The sequence below is a fragment of the Gadus macrocephalus genome, chromosome 7 (genome assembly GCF_031168955.1).
Source record: "Gadus macrocephalus chromosome 7, ASM3116895v1".
In the NCBI taxonomy this organism is placed as follows: domain Eukaryota; kingdom Metazoa; phylum Chordata; class Actinopteri; order Gadiformes; family Gadidae; genus Gadus; species Gadus macrocephalus.
This window is the reverse complement of record NC_082388.1, coordinates 21,543,019-21,561,544: the sequence shown is the minus strand read 5'-3', so window position 1 is coordinate 21,561,544 and position 18,526 is coordinate 21,543,019. Positions and strand designations below refer to the sequence as shown.

The following is an 18,526-nucleotide window of genomic DNA, read 5'->3' as shown; positions in this document are numbered from 1 at the left end:
GTTGTTCTCAGGGCAATACAAACTAACGATAAACACTCTTCTGGGGGGACGGTAGAAAAACCTTTTATTTTTAACCTGACATGTTTGCAACAAGGTCCGTTCGTTGTTGAAAGGCGTACGACTTGATCAATGAATCGAGGCACACAACTCCTGATAAAAACATGTTGTACAGTATTTGATCTATTTCCAATAGTTCTGATTGAGAATAACTTTTATGATCTGTATACACTGGTTTGTAAATTGGTGTAAAAAATAAATTAAGATCGTATGCCTAGATTATTAATGCCCCACGATAAATGATAGATAATAATAGGCCTACCCTAATGCTAATAATGTTGTTACAGGTATGCTTACAAACAAAAACAAACGTAGACAACCTGTATTTAAAACATTTAATATTAAAATGAAAAGCAAGAATACAGCAACAAATGATATTTATAAAAACAAAAACGCTTAGAATTTCAAACAAATATTATGACACACGGTTCATATTAAAGATGAAATGTGAAGTAATTAATTAAATAATCAGAAAATTGTTTTTATAACACTCCCAGATGTAACGAAGGACAGACAGAAACATACAATCAGATGGACAGACAGATATATAGGTAGGTGGATAGATGGATGGATGGATGGATAGATGGATGGATAGATGGATAGATGGATAGATGGATAGATGGATAGATGGATAGATAGATAGATAGATAGATAGATAGATAGATAGATAGATAGATAGATAGATAGATAGATAGATAGATAGATAGATAGATAGATAGATAGATAGATAGATAGATAGATAGATAGATAGATAGATAGATAGAGATAGAGATAGAGATAGAGATAGATAGATAGATAGATAGATAGATAGATAGATAGATAGATAGATAGATAGATAGATAGATAGATAGATAGATAGATAGATAGATAGATAGATAGATAGATAGATAGATAGATAGATAGATCCATTGTTTGTATGCATCACACAACAGTTTAAAGGCAGATGAAAAGAGAGAAAGCCAGTGGTCTTTCTCACATGGATATTGGCACAAAGCAGCTGTTGGAACAGACATTGTCTTCTGAGGCATGCATATATGGTAGTAATCTTCATTCAAATCTAGAATATAAATAAAAAGCCTGGTACACACTGCTTGGTAGGGCAGTAGGGAAGCAACAGTCAAAACTGTTTAGAAAGCACACCAATATTAAGGGAGTTACTGAGTTTGAATCCAAGGACTAACTTAAATACTAAAACACACGTTGTCAGCATAATCAAGCCCATGCATTTCAAAGCCTAATTTAAGTATTCAATGTTTTCCATTTGACAAATGGTTTGGAAAAGTGTCAACAATAACATAGCCATAGACGTCATGCCATGAAAATGCAGAACATCAGTCCTAGTTTAAAATGCTGGCAACATTTATAACCACCATCTGTGCATAACACACCAAAGGGCTTGAGAGATACATATCTGAACAATGGCTTCCTCTTCCTCATAAGCAAACCCTCCTTCTATTGTCTTCCGCCCCTATTCAGTTACTAGTATCATTCATGTAACCCATTATCTGAAACAGAACTGAATACAATAACCAGATCGGAATGTTAAAACAACTTAAACACACACCATAGGCTACTCAACACAAAACAACTTATCCCGATTAAAAGGAAATGAAGGCATCATGCAAGTTCTGGTTGACTTTTGATCTGATGACTTTAGCCAAGAAAATACATATTAATATATGCAATCATCACATAATAATGAATAATTAATAACAGTTTGTTCAAAACATCCTGAGGTGCAACATTGTTTTGGTCCACTTTGTTCTGTCAGACATACATTCTACATTTAACCATTGCCACATGTTGACATGTATGGAGTCCACTAAAAAATTCACTGACCTTCAAATAGTTTCTTGCCATTTTAACATAGATTTTCTTCTCGTTTACGTAGATATTCATTCATCTCTCCAGAGAAATAAAAGGAAGCACACTTCACACAGCCGCCCTGTGTTGTGAAACACAGAATGTTCCCTTTCTCTCCTGCTGTGTAGGTTGAGTCATTATGCTAGCAAGTTTATCGTCCTGTGATCAATAGAAACGGTAGCAGCAAGAGCATCTTCTCCACACAAAAACAAAACATTTTCCACAACAGAAGTGCTATTAGTAAAAGTCTGTTTTAAAAACAGAAAAGTACACGCTTATTTATTTTACTTTTATATATAAAAAAATTGTATATGGTTTAAACTTTAGTACATCCATAATGTAAACTGCTAGACTGCTTAATGACACACGTACGTTTCATGTTTTAGGAGGAAAGTGTCCTATTTTTAATCAGAGCAGGGGTTGGTGCTCTGACATCACGTTGCGACGACCTCTCTCTTGTCATGCAAGTCTATAGCTCTTCTCATCGTCTGAAAGTAAAAATGTATTATAAATCTCATTAAGTCGGCAAGCTCATTCCTGTTGAAAAAACAAAGCAATTACGATGAAAGTCAACCACATGGTGAAAAGGTTTACAATACCGGGGTGTAAACCCTTCATTAGGCCTACCCTATACTGTTCATAGGGGTGTATATTTCTCATGTCTAAACGAGGCAACTCAGAATCAGAATACAAATTGGGAAAAACCCTACTAACTATAGGGAATTTAAAAAGACCACTTAAATGGTGCCTTCTCTGTTTCCATTTTTCCGGCGAGACAGCGTTAAACTGCGGTGCTGGCTAGAGGCCAGCCGGTCTAGAGGGAGGACGAGCTCTGGGTATAGTGCCGCAGCAGGAGCTGGTCGTAATCCTCCTCCGAGGCCGGCGAGAGAGACGGGGGAGGCGAGTCGCTGTTGGAGCCCATGGACAGGTCTCTGAACGGGGACGGGGGAGTCAGTGCGACCAGCTCCTCCGTATTCCTGGACCTCCGGCCGTTGGCGCACACGCCGGCCATGCGCTCGTACATCATCGGTCGCGGGTTCTCGCCGGGGGCGGCGCTGCTGGCCGACACCTGGGCGTACGCGGTGACGGCGGAGCCGCTCGGCCGGGCCCGGGGCATCAGGGCGGGGGGCGGCCCGCAGGCGCTGACCTCCGGGCCGGGGATGAAGGTGCCGGGCCCCGGGACGGCGGCGCACCCGGTGGCGCCCCCCGGTGGCGACCCGGGGAGCATCATGGTGTTGAGCTCACTGATGTTGGCGGTGAAGCGGTGCACCACGCTGCTGATCTGGTCCATGATGGTTGAGCACTGGGGCTGCCCGGCCAGCATCCTCACGCCGATGTCCCCCACGCCGGTGTCCACCAGCTCCTCCTCCGGCACCCCTGGATCCTCCGCCGCCGCGGCAGGCCCCCCTCCACGGCCCTCAGGCAGCCTGCGGCCGAGCGTCTGGGGGGTCCCAGGGGAGTACGCCGGCAGGGCCTGCTGGTGCGCCGCTGCCCCTCCGTCCCCCTGGGGGCCCCGGGCCCCGTCGTCGCGCAGGCCGCCGGGGGTCGGGGCGTGGAAGGGCGGGGGGGAGGGCGGGTAGGTGGTCAGGGGGGACTCGTCCTCGTACTCCACGTGGAGGCTGCCGGTGTCGACGGGGGACTCGGGCCCCTTGGAGAAGGGCTTGATGATGGCGGTGTGGTTGACCTCCACCTCCTCCGTCTTCTTCACGTGGATGGAGATCCTCTTCCACAGGTTGGGCCGCTGCTGGCTGCGCTCGTTCTGGGCCCACGTCAGAGACTTCCCGTTGGAGCTGGGCAGGACAGGGGGAGGACAAATGGAAATGGTGAAGAAGGACTGCATTTAGGCAAGGCAAGGCAAGGCAACTTTATTTATAGAGCACTTTTCATACACAAGGCAGACTCAAAGTGCTTCACATATAGACATTGTCATGCAATAAAATAATAGATAAGTAAAAGAAAACATATGCAAAGAAATGGGTAAAGTAGAAAGTTAAAAAGGCATTTTAGTATTAAAATAGAAAATTAGGCAAAATAAAGGCAATTTTATATAGCGCTTTTATCCGAAGTGCTTTACAATATTGCCCGACATTCATCCATTCATGCACACATTCCCACACCGACGGCGGAGTCAACCATGCAAGGCGACAGCCAGCTCGTCGGGAGAAGTAACGGTTAGGTGCCTTGCTCAGGGACACCTCGAGGATCAAACCTCCTGAGCTACTGCCGCCGATATATATAGAACAAGTATGGTCACTCAATGTAGAATGTATCCAAATTAAGTCATGTCGATGTTATGTAAGGTGTGTGCAATAATATTGTATTTCATATATAAGGATACAAAATGAATGTTATTTAGGAATAGCGTACTGATATTCTCAGTTATGTGTGATCACGTACAACAACTCGATAAACTGTATCCATGTATCTGACAAGTGTGAGAAAATGTGTAAGAAACACACGCGGTGCACTGCCAACCAAGAAGCTGTCGCACAGAATCGACCCGGAACACGCAGGGAACCATCCTAATGAGGACCACCCTCAGGACCCCCCCCCCCCCCCATCCCCCCCCACACACACACACACACACACACACACACCCCCATCCCTCCCCCTCCCTCCCCCACCATCCCCGTCTCCCTCTCTTTCATCATCCTTTCCCTAGAAAGAGTGCTCCGACAGGGATAGCCAGTCCCTGTGGGGATAGCTAACCCACATGTAGCGGGCTGCTTTTAGCTCCAGGTACATTCGAATCCAGTCATTGCTTCATCTGAGCTATTAAATAATGATTAATAGCTTGGGAAAAAAAATACACCTTCCAAAGACATTCGAGTTACGCGCTGTGAATATGTGTGTCGGAATACAGTCGTAGTAAATAATGGATTTAAAAGAAGCGTATTCGTGGCAACACTTGTTGGAGTGTGACGTCTTCTGGAGAGACGATCTCCGTCCCGTGTTGCTCCACTTACCTGCTCCATTTCATCCCGTGCAAATATTGAACGTTATATCCGTTTGAATAAAGTGAATCCTGTTTTAATTGTGTCTTCAAATATTTGCTTTGTTTGTGTGCATCTATGTGTGCATGAGAGAGAAGATATAAATACAGAAAGAGAGAGAGAGAGAGAGAGAGAGAGAGAGAGAGAGAGAGAGAGAGAGAGAGAGAGAGAGAGAGAGAGAGAGAGAGAGAGAGAGAGAGAGAGAGAGAGAGAGAGAGAGAGAGAGAGACACTTAACTTCTACACTAAAGAGCAAGTGAATGAATGAATGAATGAAGTGAATGAATGAATGACCGACGTTCTGAATGAAGCGGGAGAGAGGTCCCGGAGCGCCGTCCCGTACCGTACCTGACGTTCCCCTGTCCCGAGTCGCGGCGCCGGAACATGTTGGCCATGCTGCTGGTGGGTTTGGCCGCCTTGGCCGCGGTCTTGGCGTCGCCCACGTGCATGCGCACCACCGTGGAGGTGGTGAAGGCGCTACGCACGTTCTTCTCCGGCTTGGCGAGCATGATGTACACCTGGACACACCCGTTCAGGGGGTTTGTAGATTAGAACACTTTGAAGAACAGAACGACCTTAAAACCTTTGGTTTTTAACTTTTTTTTGTACTTTTATTTTAGCTTCATGCCCACAACCTGGCTATTAAGACTTGGGGTGACTTATAACTAATCTACTACTTTAAAATAACTTAACCTTAAATTCTGCTTGTTCTATGCTACCCTCGTACGTCTGCCCATTCGCCCCTAAGGATAATTTTAATTGTTTTAGTTTTCCTTGGCCTTTAAGGGGCTTACAGTGAGTAGTCATGTCACAGAACGTGGCCTGTGAATCCATCTGAGACATGTACCTGTAATCAAGTGGCTCTGCAGATACAGCTGACCTGACCTCACCTTTCCCCCCCCGTGTTCCTCTGGGCTCACCTTGGGGGCGAACATGCAGCACAGCGCCACGGTGGCGCTGAGGCTGACGCTGAAGCACATGGTGATGATCTTGTAGTTGGAGCCGAAGTAGATGGGCACGAAGGCCAGCCAGATGATGCAGGTGGTGTACATGGTGAAGGCGATGTACTTTGCCTCGTTGAAGTTGGCCGGGACGTTGCGCGTCTGTGGGGGGAGGCGGGGTTTGTAGAGTGTTACAGGGCTTGTGCATCGTGGAGTCACATCGCGGTGACTGCCGCCATTTTGGAAGCATAGGAGCGTTCCAATTTTTTATTTTATTTTTTATTTTTTTTGCCTGATTAGTCAGCGTCTTGTCTTAAGGTTTTTTTCACGTGAGACATGGCAGAACACGATTTTCATTACCCTAGGTTAAAATATATTTACAGTGAATTAGATTTAGAGAACTGCAACTCTCTTGAGTCCTCTCAATATGGCAAGAAGCCCAGAATGAAAAAAAAACTCTTTAACTAACTTTTTAAGTTGGAGTCCGGGGGTTCAGTTCTCTTTTAAAGGATCAATCAAACTAGACCCCCACCCCCGGTGATTTGTGTGTGTGTGTGTTTGTGGTTCGGGGGGTCGGGTGGGGGGGGGGGTACCTTGAAGGCGTAGAAGGTGCAGCTGAGGATGAGCAGGCCGTTGTAGCCCAGCGGCGCCACCACCCCCAGGGTGGTCAGGTTGCAGATCAGGTGGACCTCCCGGATGCTTGGGTAGTCGTAGATCACCTGGGCGGGGCAATGGGTCGTTGTTTGGTAACCAATTGTGAAATGATTCGTCATTAAGGAGGACACATTGTTGTGTTTGAATCACAACACGCTTTGCAACAGTGCTTATCATGGGAGACGTTTGAATAACTTTTAAAACGTCATTAGCCAATGCTACGATATATATGATGATTTAGGATTTACAGTGCTACAACTCTCTCGCTCTCTCTCTCTCTCTCTCTCTCTCTCTCTCTCCCTCTCTCCCTCTCTCCCTCTCTCCCTCTCCCTCTCTCCCTCTCTCCCTCTCTCCCTCTCTCCCTCTCTCTCTCTCTCTCTCTCTCTCTCTCTCTCTCAATATGACGGTTGCATTCTGATGTCTACATACACACCTGCGGGGGCTCTATGACCAGCAGGGCCACGATGATGCCCAGCTGCAGCAGTATGAGGATGAAGGCGATGACGAGCTGGGCACAGGCCGACATGAAGCGAGGTTTCTTGGTGCAGATCTTCTTCTTGCTGCCTGCCAGGATCCGTGCGATGCGGTTTGTCTGCAAAAGGAACACACAGGCCACTCAACGAACACAGTTTATTTGTGTTTCCCAGGTTGTTTAAGGCTGCTGGAGGTAAAGAATCTGGAGTTGTTAAAAGAGAGAGAGAGAGAGGCAGAAAAGGAGGGGAAGAGCACAAGATTTTGAAAACATAAACCGAAAAATCGCTCCCTCCCTCTCTATGTTTTCCCCACCATTGAGAAGTGTTACATTTCTCGCACCTGTGATTGACAGGCATGATGGATTCCCCCAACCAATCAGGGAAGAGATGCCCCGATTGGTTAGAAATTATGCGGGAGCGTCAAATCTAAAAACATGCTCATACAGAGATAGTCGCAGCCACCTCGAAACAGATATTCTCACTCCCCTCGTTAATAGCTGACGGATGGCTCTGCCATTTCTTACCAATGACACCAAAACGGTCGACAAGAATCAAACCTAATGCATGGCGGTACTCTCAACAAAACGAATTTCCCCATAACGACATGCCCTCCGCTGCCTGTACCTTTGTGACCAGGGCCGAGTAGCTCATGGCCGGGGACAGCCCGATGCCCAGCCGCTGGAGGTAGCAGAGCACCACGTGGGGCTTGGCGATGAGGCTGAAGGTGCAGAGGTAGCCCAGGAAGATCCCAGCCAGGATGATGTAGCACAGCTCACGGCTGGACGACTTCACCACAGGGGTGTCCCAGAACCTAGCGCGGATAATACCACAGGACCCAGTCAGCTTCAGATAGGAAGCAAGGATCACGAATGATTGTAATTCGCATTTACTTCTGCATCATGTATACTCATAACATGCTTGTCGTAAATATTTGAATGATATATTTAAAGGGCGAGCTGTTATGTCTCAGAAGCAAGGTGAACAAAGTCTTGAGGCATTACTTAATAAAGATGGATGTTACAAAGAGGGTAGCCATGAGACCCAGGCAGGCAAAGACCACGGCCGCGATTGGCTCTGGATCCCCCCAGCGGACATACTGGACTGGGATTGGCTCGCAGCCTGGGGCAGGGGAAAGACATACATAATTCACATTACTGGGTCAAATATATAGCCACATGTGTGTGTGTGTGTGTGTGTGGGTGTGTGGGTATGTGTGTGTGTGTGTGTGTGTGTGTGTGTGTGTGTGTGTGTGTGTGTGTGTGTGTGTGTGTGTGTGTGTTTCATTGTATGTGCATGTGTGTGTGTGTGTGTGTTTCATTGTGTGTGTGTTGTAGGTGTGTGTGTGTGTGTGTGTGTGTGTGTGTTTCATTGTATGTGCATGTGTGTGTGTGTGTGTGTGTTTCATTGTGTGTGTGTTGTAGGTGTGTGTGTGTGTGTGTGTGTGTGTGTGTGTGTGTGTGTGTGTGTGTGTGTGTGTGTGTGTGTGTGTGTGGTGTGTGATCTGTGGTCGGTATCAGATAATTTGCCACATCTAGGCTGTTTAAGAAGAATGAGCAGATTTCAATTAACGATAAGTTGGTGAAGTGGGGGTCAGGAAAAAAGCAGCAAAATCTCCAAACCCCAAAAGGAGTTTGATTATACCTGATGTTTAAGACTGTGTCTGTCCGTTATCTGAGTGCTGCGCTTGCATATTATATATATATAATATGAATAAAATCATAAATAAATTCACATAGGATTCATGGCAATTGGATGAAGACAAGCCGTAGAACACCTTTACATGCATACATCACATAGCACTAACAACAACATGAATAACAAATGAGATGATAAGAGTACAAGACAGGAAGGGTGCGTGTGCGTGTGTGTCGTACCGGTGAGGTCGTCAGTGGGCCAGTAGCCTAGCACACATGCTCGACAGGTGTACTCGTCAAAGACAAACTCGTTGTCCTTGCAGGGCGTGCACGTCCAACAGCAGCTCACCTCTCCTTTACGGATCACCTGAGACATGAAACAACCTCTCAGCATCTCACAGACAAGAAGGACCGTCCTCCGCATCAGAAGCAAGGTGAACATCACAGCAACAGACATCCACGTCTAAATCCCATCCTATTGTCAGACCGTATCGCCATATCGGGTCTTGCTCAATGTCAAGTAAGCCAACGTGTCCCTATGATATGACGCCGGGGCAGAGATATACAAAAGACTACTACATTTTCCTTTAAGGTGCTTTCATCCAAAGCTGCCTTTTTGGCACACATTCACACACCGCCGGCGGAGTCAACCATGCAAGCAGTTAGGCCTAGGTGTCTTGCTCAGGTGCAGCCCGGCAGTCAGCCAGGAGCCGCCGGGGATCAAACCAGCCACCTTCGAGTCCACCCGCTCGAGTTCCTGAGCTAAGCCAACCCTTACACGGGCGGTCTCTTGGGTTCATGCTCTCGCTCGGTTTCCACGGCTACCTTGATCTGTGCCCTCTGGCAGGGTTCCGAGCACACCGATTGGATGATGTCACTGTTGTTGGTCCAGATCTCGTCGTCGTCCATCCGCAGGCCGCCCTGGTCCCAGCTGCCCACATGGATGTAGCTGTACTCGCTGTCCCCCGTGTGCTTGAAGTTCATGATCTCGTACCTGCAGCCGGTGAAACACCCAAACCCATCCAATGAAAAACAAACATCCCTCCTTTCCGCCTTTCGTTCACTCGATTCCTCCCTCCCTTTCTTCCTTACCGGCCGGGGGAGTCCCCGTGGGCGTCAAAGTAGATCGTCTCTCCGGACACGCCGGTGAAGTTAGTCTTCATCAGGAACTCCAGGAGCTTTCGTCCGTCGATGGGCCGCATGGCGCCGCATAAACCCTGTGAGGCAGGCACAGGATGTAAACCTTGAGGCGGGCGGTCCGGTGCGTTTTTTTAGGACGTCGTGCGGAGCGTTTGACACGGGTCCTACCTTGTAGCCGGGACAGAGGGACTGCTGCATGGCGTGCAGGCCGTACGCCATGGAGTAGATGGCGTTGATGACGAAGCCCATCTTGGTGTCCTGAGCGTACTGCTGGCGCAGAGACTCTCTCCCTGTGGACGAACAGGGGGACCGACTCAAGCAGGGCAAACCCCCTCTCTCTTGTTTTGCTTGCTTTCACAGCGTACACTCAGGACCCTCATGATGTCCACGCTGTCGAGAGTGGGAAGTGAGGTTAGCGACAGCTAGAGCCGGGGGTTAGTGGTCCCGTGTGCCCAGTAGCCTTGGGCTAGCGGCCCCTAAACTCAGCCCACTTACCCCTTCTCTTGGCCCCTAAACTCAGCCCACTTACCCCTTCTCTTGGCCCCTAAACTCGAGTTGCTCAAAACGATTCATGGCTGGGGCCAACCGCTCGAAACCTTTACACCCGCTGATGTGAACAAGGTTTACATCAGTATTTTAAGGGGGTTTAAGGGGTTTTAAGGGGATTTTAAGGGGATACAGAATTGTGATCCTCATAATTGTTTGAATTTGGGCAAAGCTTACCCTGATCCAAGGTAAACCCGTTGTTAATGGCTTCCTCAGGCAGACCCACACACTCCCTCCATTGAGTTAACAGCATGCTTTTTCTCCTGTTTTACCGTCGTGTTTACAGTATAGCTTTGTGTCGCCCACTTGGTTTTTCTAAACATCTATATGTTTATATCGGTGCTGGCCGTGGGTTGTTGTGTGCACTCGGAGCTGAACCATTCTCTACCCAAACCACTGTTTGTGTGGCAATAAAATAGACTGTATCTTGAACATTGCAACGCATACCCCAATCGAAGGCTAACACTAGCCCAGGGTCCTCGACTCGACACAGTGTGACGGCAAGAGTTGGAAAGAGAGTGAGTTGGAAGAGTGAGGAACACCCAGCCTGCATAGGGCCTCTGGAACTCTCTCCCACTATCCATCCGTACTGTCGAGACTCTCCGCACCTTTAAAACCTCCATCGAAACTCACCTGCTCCGACTAACCTATCCCACTCAACTCCAACCGCCAGCCAATTCAATGAACATGTTGCATTGTTTATATTGTTAACTTATAAAATGTGTTTGTCTCAACTATATTTGCCTGTTTTTAACTTGTATTTGCTTGTCTAAACCGTACGGCGACCCTGAGAGTTCTGAAAGGCGTCCTGAAATAAAAAGTATGATCATTATTATTGTTAAGCCTGCTGGAGTGCGGAGGTGTGCTCACAGTTGCAGGTGCGGTTGTAGGCGGGGTTCTCCTGCGGGTAGCCCCGCAGCCGGCACTGGAAGCGGTGCTGCCAGAACTCTGGGAACCAGGGGTTCCTGAGGTTGGTCTCGGGCTTCAGGTTCAGGTAGTAGTCGTCAAACCAGGTGACGTAGGCCGACTTCAGCTTGATGGTGATGCCCCCCGCGGCCTCTCTCTGGTAACCGTCGGTGACGTCGGACCTGTCCGCCCAGCCGTCGCTTGAGGAGGGGGGGGGGGGGAGGGAGGAGGCGGGAGCCGACAGTGGAAACCACGGTGAACACATTTGGTCGAAAGTCTAAATGACATGACTTGCGTTTCAGCAATGTTTTCCTTGTTACCATGCCGACCTTATCACAAAAACAAATGCGGCAGCACGCGTGAGGAACAGGGATAGAATAGGGATAATAAACGCAGTATGGGCTACTTATTTTTGCCTTTTTTGTCTTTAAACACTGGATAGTAGCATGATGCTGTTATGCAAGTTGAAAGATAAAGTTGGAGATTGCTCAAAGGAGAGATTGACTCAATAATTGGGATTCCTGTTCTTACTCCTGAGATATGAGCAGTGTTTAATTATAACGTGGCTAAGACCGAGCAGAATGATGGAAGAAAGAGTCATAACCACCCACTAGTGTAAGACACTTGTAGGTGGACCCACACACACACACTAATGCACACACACTTACACACACTCACATATGCATGCACACACGATGACACGCACGCACACACATGCACACACACACACACAAGCATGCATGCACACACACGCACCAGCGCACGCATGAAAACACACACACACACACACACACACACTTTTACATGAACACTTGTAGGTGGACGCACACATAAACACAACCACACACACACGCACACATGCTCACACACACAAATACACTCAAGCACACATGCATGCACACAGGAAGACATGCACGCCCACACATGCACACACACGCAGACAAGCATGCGCACACACACAGACACCCCAAGAGATTGTGTCACCAAGGCAGTGGGCTCCAGCAAAAGAAAAGAAAGTGACGATATTATAACTTAGCTCAACTTAAAGAGCATGAGCGTTACACAACAGCGGTGTGGGCGGGTTCTGTGGCATGCCTCTGTTCTCGGTGTGTTTCGTAACGCATCCTTAGAGGAGCGGCCATGTTGCTGCAGCGATCGGTAGAACCGGGCGGGGAGAAGAGAGGGATGTGAAAAGCGTGGACGGCTGCAGTCCGGAATAGTTTGAATCACTCGTCGACCAGAGCTGTGCATCCCACGCGTTGACCTGCCGGGGCAAGGCGACGCTTCCTGCACCCTGCATAGGCGCACACCATCACACACGCAGCCATGCACATGCACATGCACATGCACGCACACACACACAGGCGCAGTGGTGCACATACGTACACACGCGCGCGCCCGCACACACAACGCACGGTTGACGTAACATAAGCGCTGCGTTGTGGAGGACTCGTGCACTTATACGCGCTCGCGCACACACCAACCATGGGCGGCTGGGATGTAAGCGCTGCAGTAGAGGAACTTCCACCCTGCATCGCTCACACACAAAAACACACATAGAGACCCAAGCCCACGTAAAAACCTGCATACATTCATACGTACATACACGCACACACACATACACGCGCACACCCACACACACACACACACACACACACACACGCACATGCACACACACACACACACACACACAAACACACACACACACACACATGGTGGACTTTAATTCAAACCCTGTAGTACATCCAACTTGTTTTTCGCAGTTCACACTGCGGAGCTACAAGTGGACGCTGTAGTGGCCCTCAGAGGCCTCTCGTCAGGGCCCTCCTAGCGGCTTGTGGAGGACTCATGCACCCATAATGCGTACGAGTGACAGAACGGACATAATTCAACAGAACGGAACACAGCCTAATAGCTCCTTGTTCACCGAAACCGTTGTTGGAATTGTGATCATCCTGGCAAAAGATTGAAATGATTGAAATTGAAATTCCATTCCAAAGGAGAGAAAAAAAATTCAATGAAAAGATGAAAGGGTGCGGATGGCGTTGTTTTGTAACCAAAACAATCACTCAAGTGAATGCGCTCTGCTCGCATCCATATTAGCAAAGGAAAGAATGAAAGATTGAGTGGGAAGACAGAGGGAATATGAGGATAGAAGACAATGTGAGTGGGCGGGAGAGTGTGAGCGTGTGTGTGTGTGTGCGTGTGTGTGTGTGTGTGTGTGTGTGTGTGTGTGTGTGTGTTAATCACTGGCAGCGAGGCATAAGACTGTAGCTTGGCGACAGTGAGAGTGTAGAACCATAAATGCTAAATTTAACAAGCTGTGTGTGTGTATTTGCGATCCTATAAATTACTTTTAATTACAATAACAACGTATCAATTCGACATTAAATGTAAGCGTTAACATTAGACTTTTGGCTAATTAAATTCTCGGATTAATAACCTTTCAAATTTTAACCATTACTTTTTCATCACAAGAAAAAAAACGTCATACATGAATCTGATTGAAGGTCTGAACAAGGCGAACGCCACACAGCGAGGGAATAACACAAGGGAGACGGCGTGCAGTATATGGATCCCACCGGCGGGAACGCCTGCGGTATGTAGTTCAAGGTTACGTTTCTGTTTCCCGCCATCAGACTTGAGCGACAGCCTACATGTGGCTCCTAATAAGGAACAGCTTTGCAGCAGCACCAGGGACCGGCTAAGCCTTAAAATAAAACACCTTATTTTCAGTTTGATTAAAACGCTCCTACTCACTCAATCCCCCCCCCCCCCCCCCCCCCCCTTAATATTGGACTTCTTTTTTATTCATTCTTCCACGCTACACACACACACACACACACACACACACACACACACACACACACACACACACACACACACACACACCCCTCCTCCGTCGCCACAGCACACCATCAGTCTGTCGTTTCAATGAGACGCATCTCTGAATACCGCCTTTCAAGTCGTGGTAATTCCTTTTAGGAATAGAAAATTGCCTCCCCAGGTTGGATTATGCAGGATTAAAAGTCTTTATATTAAACACCAATAGAGCGCACCCCTTAAGTCTCGATTTGGATGTCATCTGTAAACAGACTTTGACTAGATCATACACAAAGGACAACGTTGACGAAGAAGAAATGCATGTCGTGGCATGAAGAAACAGTACATACCTGCTTAATGTCCCATGGACAAGATGGTCATGATGATGAGGATGATTGTGGTGAGGAAGATGCATCTGATGAAAAGACAAAGAGTGAAATGTTCCGTTGTGTATGGTGCTGCACTGCGTACCAATGAATCCATAAATAGGACAAAAACGTTTTGTTTTTTCCTTGATTTAGAGATAATGACACAGGACGAACAATCAACTTATTTCAGTGTGCTGCCAGACTGTGCATTGAAAGCTGTCATGTTAACAAACGTTTTCTATGAATCGCTTCTTCCATGAGGCTCTTAAAGGAGCCCCGGTCAGAATACAGCTGTGAAAATCAGGCGACACCACCGTTCACACCGACCACACAGCAGTTGTTTGTCTGCATGTCGTTATGATTGTGTCACAGCAGTGTTTCCCAACGTGCTTATGGAGCCCGGGTAACGCACCCCTTCCCCAACACCCAACCACAAAGGATTCTAATACCCTTCAGCATAATTGTTAACATTATAGTGGCATAGGCACTTAAAACTGAAGCTGAGGAGTAATTTTATTTCCCGTCTCAATTTAATGGATCAGCTGAAATCAATATACATCTAAACAATGTTAATATTACCATTATAAGTATAGTATATTGTCTTCGTATTTTACTACGTACTTTCTTTCAAGTTCCCTCTTGAAAGCTTAATCTTCTCAGGCACCCCCTGGAGATCAACATTCTAAGGAGAACACAACACTATCTCTGCCTATACCTCTGGTTGGGATTGGGAACCACTGCGTGTGTGTTTGTTAACAGGCTACACCAAATCACAGAATCAACCGTTTTCCAAATGGGGGGCAGTGGCTCCATCGTACCTCCCCACCAGCAGGAACTCCCCGACCAGGTGGCGGCGTCGCATGGCCATCAGTATGCCCCGGACGGTCATGCCCTCGCAGAAGCAGGCCACTACTCTGGCCTTGGGAAGGTGGCCCCGCAATTTGTCCAGCAGCTTGTCGAAGCTCCGCTCGCCCGCGTTGCTGTAGATCTTGTCCGAGTGGGCGATGCAGATTCCCTCCTCGGCAGCCATGTCCTTAAATGCCTCCATGCCGCTCTCGCCGTAGTTGCCTGGCGATGGGAGTGGGGGGGGAGGGAGGGGGAGGGGGGGGGGAGGGGGGGGAGATAAGCAATATGAGTAATGTAAAATAACCAGCTCTGAGAAATGAGATGGAAACACTTTAGAATAAGGGTACATTCTTTTCCCATGAACTAACATTTGGTTAATGTGTCGCAGTATACATTAATTTACAGTGAATCAGCGGGATACTACTGTGTCTACTAGTAATCGTTGCCTAATTAGCCTAACCACTATGCTAATGCTATGTTATTATTACTGCATTAGCAAATGCACATTATAGTATCCTTATTGTAAAGTCTGTAAGTAAAATGTGATTGCTACCACAGACGGTAAACAAGTAGGAGTGAATAGATAGTCATCATCATCATCATCATCATCATCATCATCATCATCATCATCATCATCATCATCATCATCAACATAATCATCAACATCACTCTTTGCTTTAAATGCGTCTTCACTCTCCATAATGTGGACAGATGGACATATCTGAGACTATTTTTCTAAATGTTCTTCATCTTGTGATTGGATAAGGATTCAAGATACTTAATATGATCGAACACACACTGATAAATACATCTAGCATGCCAAAACACACAGAGACTCTCTCTCTCTCTCTCCCAAACACACACACACACACACACACACACAGACATACACACACACACACACACACACACACACACACACACACACACACACACACACACACACACACACACACACACACACACACACACACACACACACACACACACACACACGCATACACACACACACACACACACACACACACACACACACACACACACACACACACACACACACACACACACACACACACACACACACACACACACACACACACACACACACACACACACACACACACACACACAACCTGCCAACCCAATGCCCCAGAATCTGATGTGTTACACAACCCAGCTGGGGTACAATCCCCAGTTTTCTCTGGAAGCAGGTCACCCACTTTCTGTTGCTTAGAAGAAAAAAAAAAGGATCCTCAGACTGGCAGCATGACAAGGTTTAACACGGAGAATAATTCATCTTTTTGCTGCAAAGAACTGTCACACACGCACATAGAAAAAAACATGTACGCCTACGAATGGCTCATCCAGTATTTTTTAAGATGAGGTGATTCGCTGTGTTGAAGGCCATCTCTTATTGGCAAAGGAGTTTCTGGCTAAATTCTTCATACTGTTCTTCCTGGAGCAGTATGAAGAATAGGTCACATTTCTTTTCTAATCTCCAGCCCATCTCAACCGGATCGGACAGTAGTCATCATCAACGGATGAGGCTTGAGTTGTAAACATGCTGCAACCTGATTAGCTCTTGTTTTCTTTCTGTTGGAAGTATAACAACTCTTGGCATGGAAGATCTGTCTTTAAATCCCTGTCTAAATCCGGTTCACACACACACACGCACACACACGCACACGCACACGCACGCACACACACATGCACGCACGCACACCCACAGCTTAGTATTTGAGTAACGTGATCACATGACAGAAATCCAAGCACGAAATTGTAGCACAGATTCTCCAATGTGTCATGTGATTGTTATGTTCCTTCTTTTTTTAGTTATCTTCAGGAGACACAGTTGGCAAGGGTGGGGACTGCCTTGAGAATCCAAAAGGGTCAAATTAAACTATAATATGAAACAATATCATGTCATTCCATGCTCACTGAGCCTGTCCCCTCCTCAACATTGTTTGACTTGTTGATAGAGTAAAGCAGCTAGTAAAGCAGCATTTAAAAAACAATGCCAATAGTGAGACAAATATCCATAGCATTAGGGTAAAGTGTAACTTCTAGAGGGCAGGTTTTATCCATAAGCCCTTGGGGATTGTTACCTCTCCTGCACATCGCTTGCCATGTTCCTTTTAACACATACCCTTGTTTTGTCACTTCCTTTGTGCTCAAAAATAAAGAAAATACAGTAAAAGCCCAAAGACACGAAATAAGGTTTTTGATATTCAAGTCCAAAGTAGACATGAGTACTAAATATTCCGAAAAATACGTCCCGCTACATTCCAACCATGGTGCCTTGAGCAGCTAAAAACAATACAATTCTATATCTCTTTTGGGTGGCGCTAAAAATATGACTTGAAATTCATGCTTTCGTCTTAAGGTATGCGCTTTGTGTAAGGTATGCGTTTGGACCGTGAACAGCTGGCTTGGACAGGGGATCCCTAGCCAATGAACAGCAACACAATGTGCCGCCCAAAAGGTCCCAAGCCAAGTGGCATTAAGCTGTCAATCACCAGCAACATTACACCGCACAGTATGATATCTTAGATACAGCCATATGAATATGAATATTCAGGAGAGATGGTACATAGAATATATGTGTGCGTGTGTGTACATGTGTTTGTCTGTGTGTGTGTGTGTGTGTGTGTGTGTGTGTGTGTGTGTGTGTGTGTGTGTGTGTGTGTGTGTGTGTGTGTGTGTGCGTGTTTGTGTCTGTGTGTGTGTGTGTGTGTGTGTGTGTGTGTGTGTGTGTGTGTGTGTGTGTGTGTGTGTGTGTGTGTGTGTGTGTGTGTGTGTGTGTGTGAAAAAGGGTGAACACGGTCGATTCAGAGAGCCCTGAACGGCTGACATATTTGACTCCACAGAATGAAGTGCGTTTCCCCTTCCTGCTTCTTTGTGTCTTTGTGTCGATGACGCACGGTGCTGCCGCCGTGTGTCAGGGCCGTTCGCTGTGGGAGGACGGTTGCCCCCTCACCCTCGGAGACGAGTGTTTACACCACTCCCGTTGTTGAGTCATCAGATTGAGTGTTGTCTCTTTTCAACAGGTCAGAGCATCAGATATCACCGCCAGGCCGTGAGGTGCAATGCCCCCGATGGGAAATTATGAAGCACATATCCCCTAGTCCTTGAGTCTGGTGGATTATATGCAACGTGAATACCATAAGAGTGCTGTATTTTTTCGACTGCAACAGCTACAGTCACTAAGGTATCCTCTCAGCTGGCCCATTGAAGGACAGTACGGGTCTGGACCGAAACATTTTAATCCTCTTTCCGGGCTTCA

General features: G+C 47.0%; 1 protein-coding gene across 1 annotated transcript in view; it reads right to left on the bottom strand.

Moving 5' to 3' along the window:
- Nucleotides 1–116: 116 nt before the first annotated feature.
- Nucleotides 117–18,526, bottom strand: part of grm5a (glutamate receptor, metabotropic 5a) — a 23,093-nt gene continuing 4,683 nt past the window's right edge. The window contains exons 6-18 of the mRNA XM_060057354.1: nt 15,216–15,465; nt 11,171–11,406; nt 9,923–10,044; nt 9,707–9,831; nt 9,440–9,608; nt 8,855–8,981; nt 7,982–8,099; nt 7,605–7,791; nt 6,941–7,099; nt 6,447–6,572; nt 5,833–6,015; nt 5,261–5,430; nt 117–3,710 (exon numbers count right to left, since the gene is read on the bottom strand). Coding sequence (XP_059913337.1) covers nt 2,735–3,710; nt 5,261–5,430; nt 5,833–6,015; nt 6,447–6,572; nt 6,941–7,099; nt 7,605–7,791; nt 7,982–8,099; nt 8,855–8,981; nt 9,440–9,608; nt 9,707–9,831; nt 9,923–10,044; nt 11,171–11,406; nt 15,216–15,465 — 2,948 coding nt within the window. The 3' untranslated portion in view covers nt 117–2,734. The remainder of the gene's footprint in view (nt 3,711–5,260; nt 5,431–5,832; nt 6,016–6,446; nt 6,573–6,940; nt 7,100–7,604; nt 7,792–7,981; nt 8,100–8,854; nt 8,982–9,439; nt 9,609–9,706; nt 9,832–9,922; nt 10,045–11,170; nt 11,407–15,215; nt 15,466–18,526) is intronic.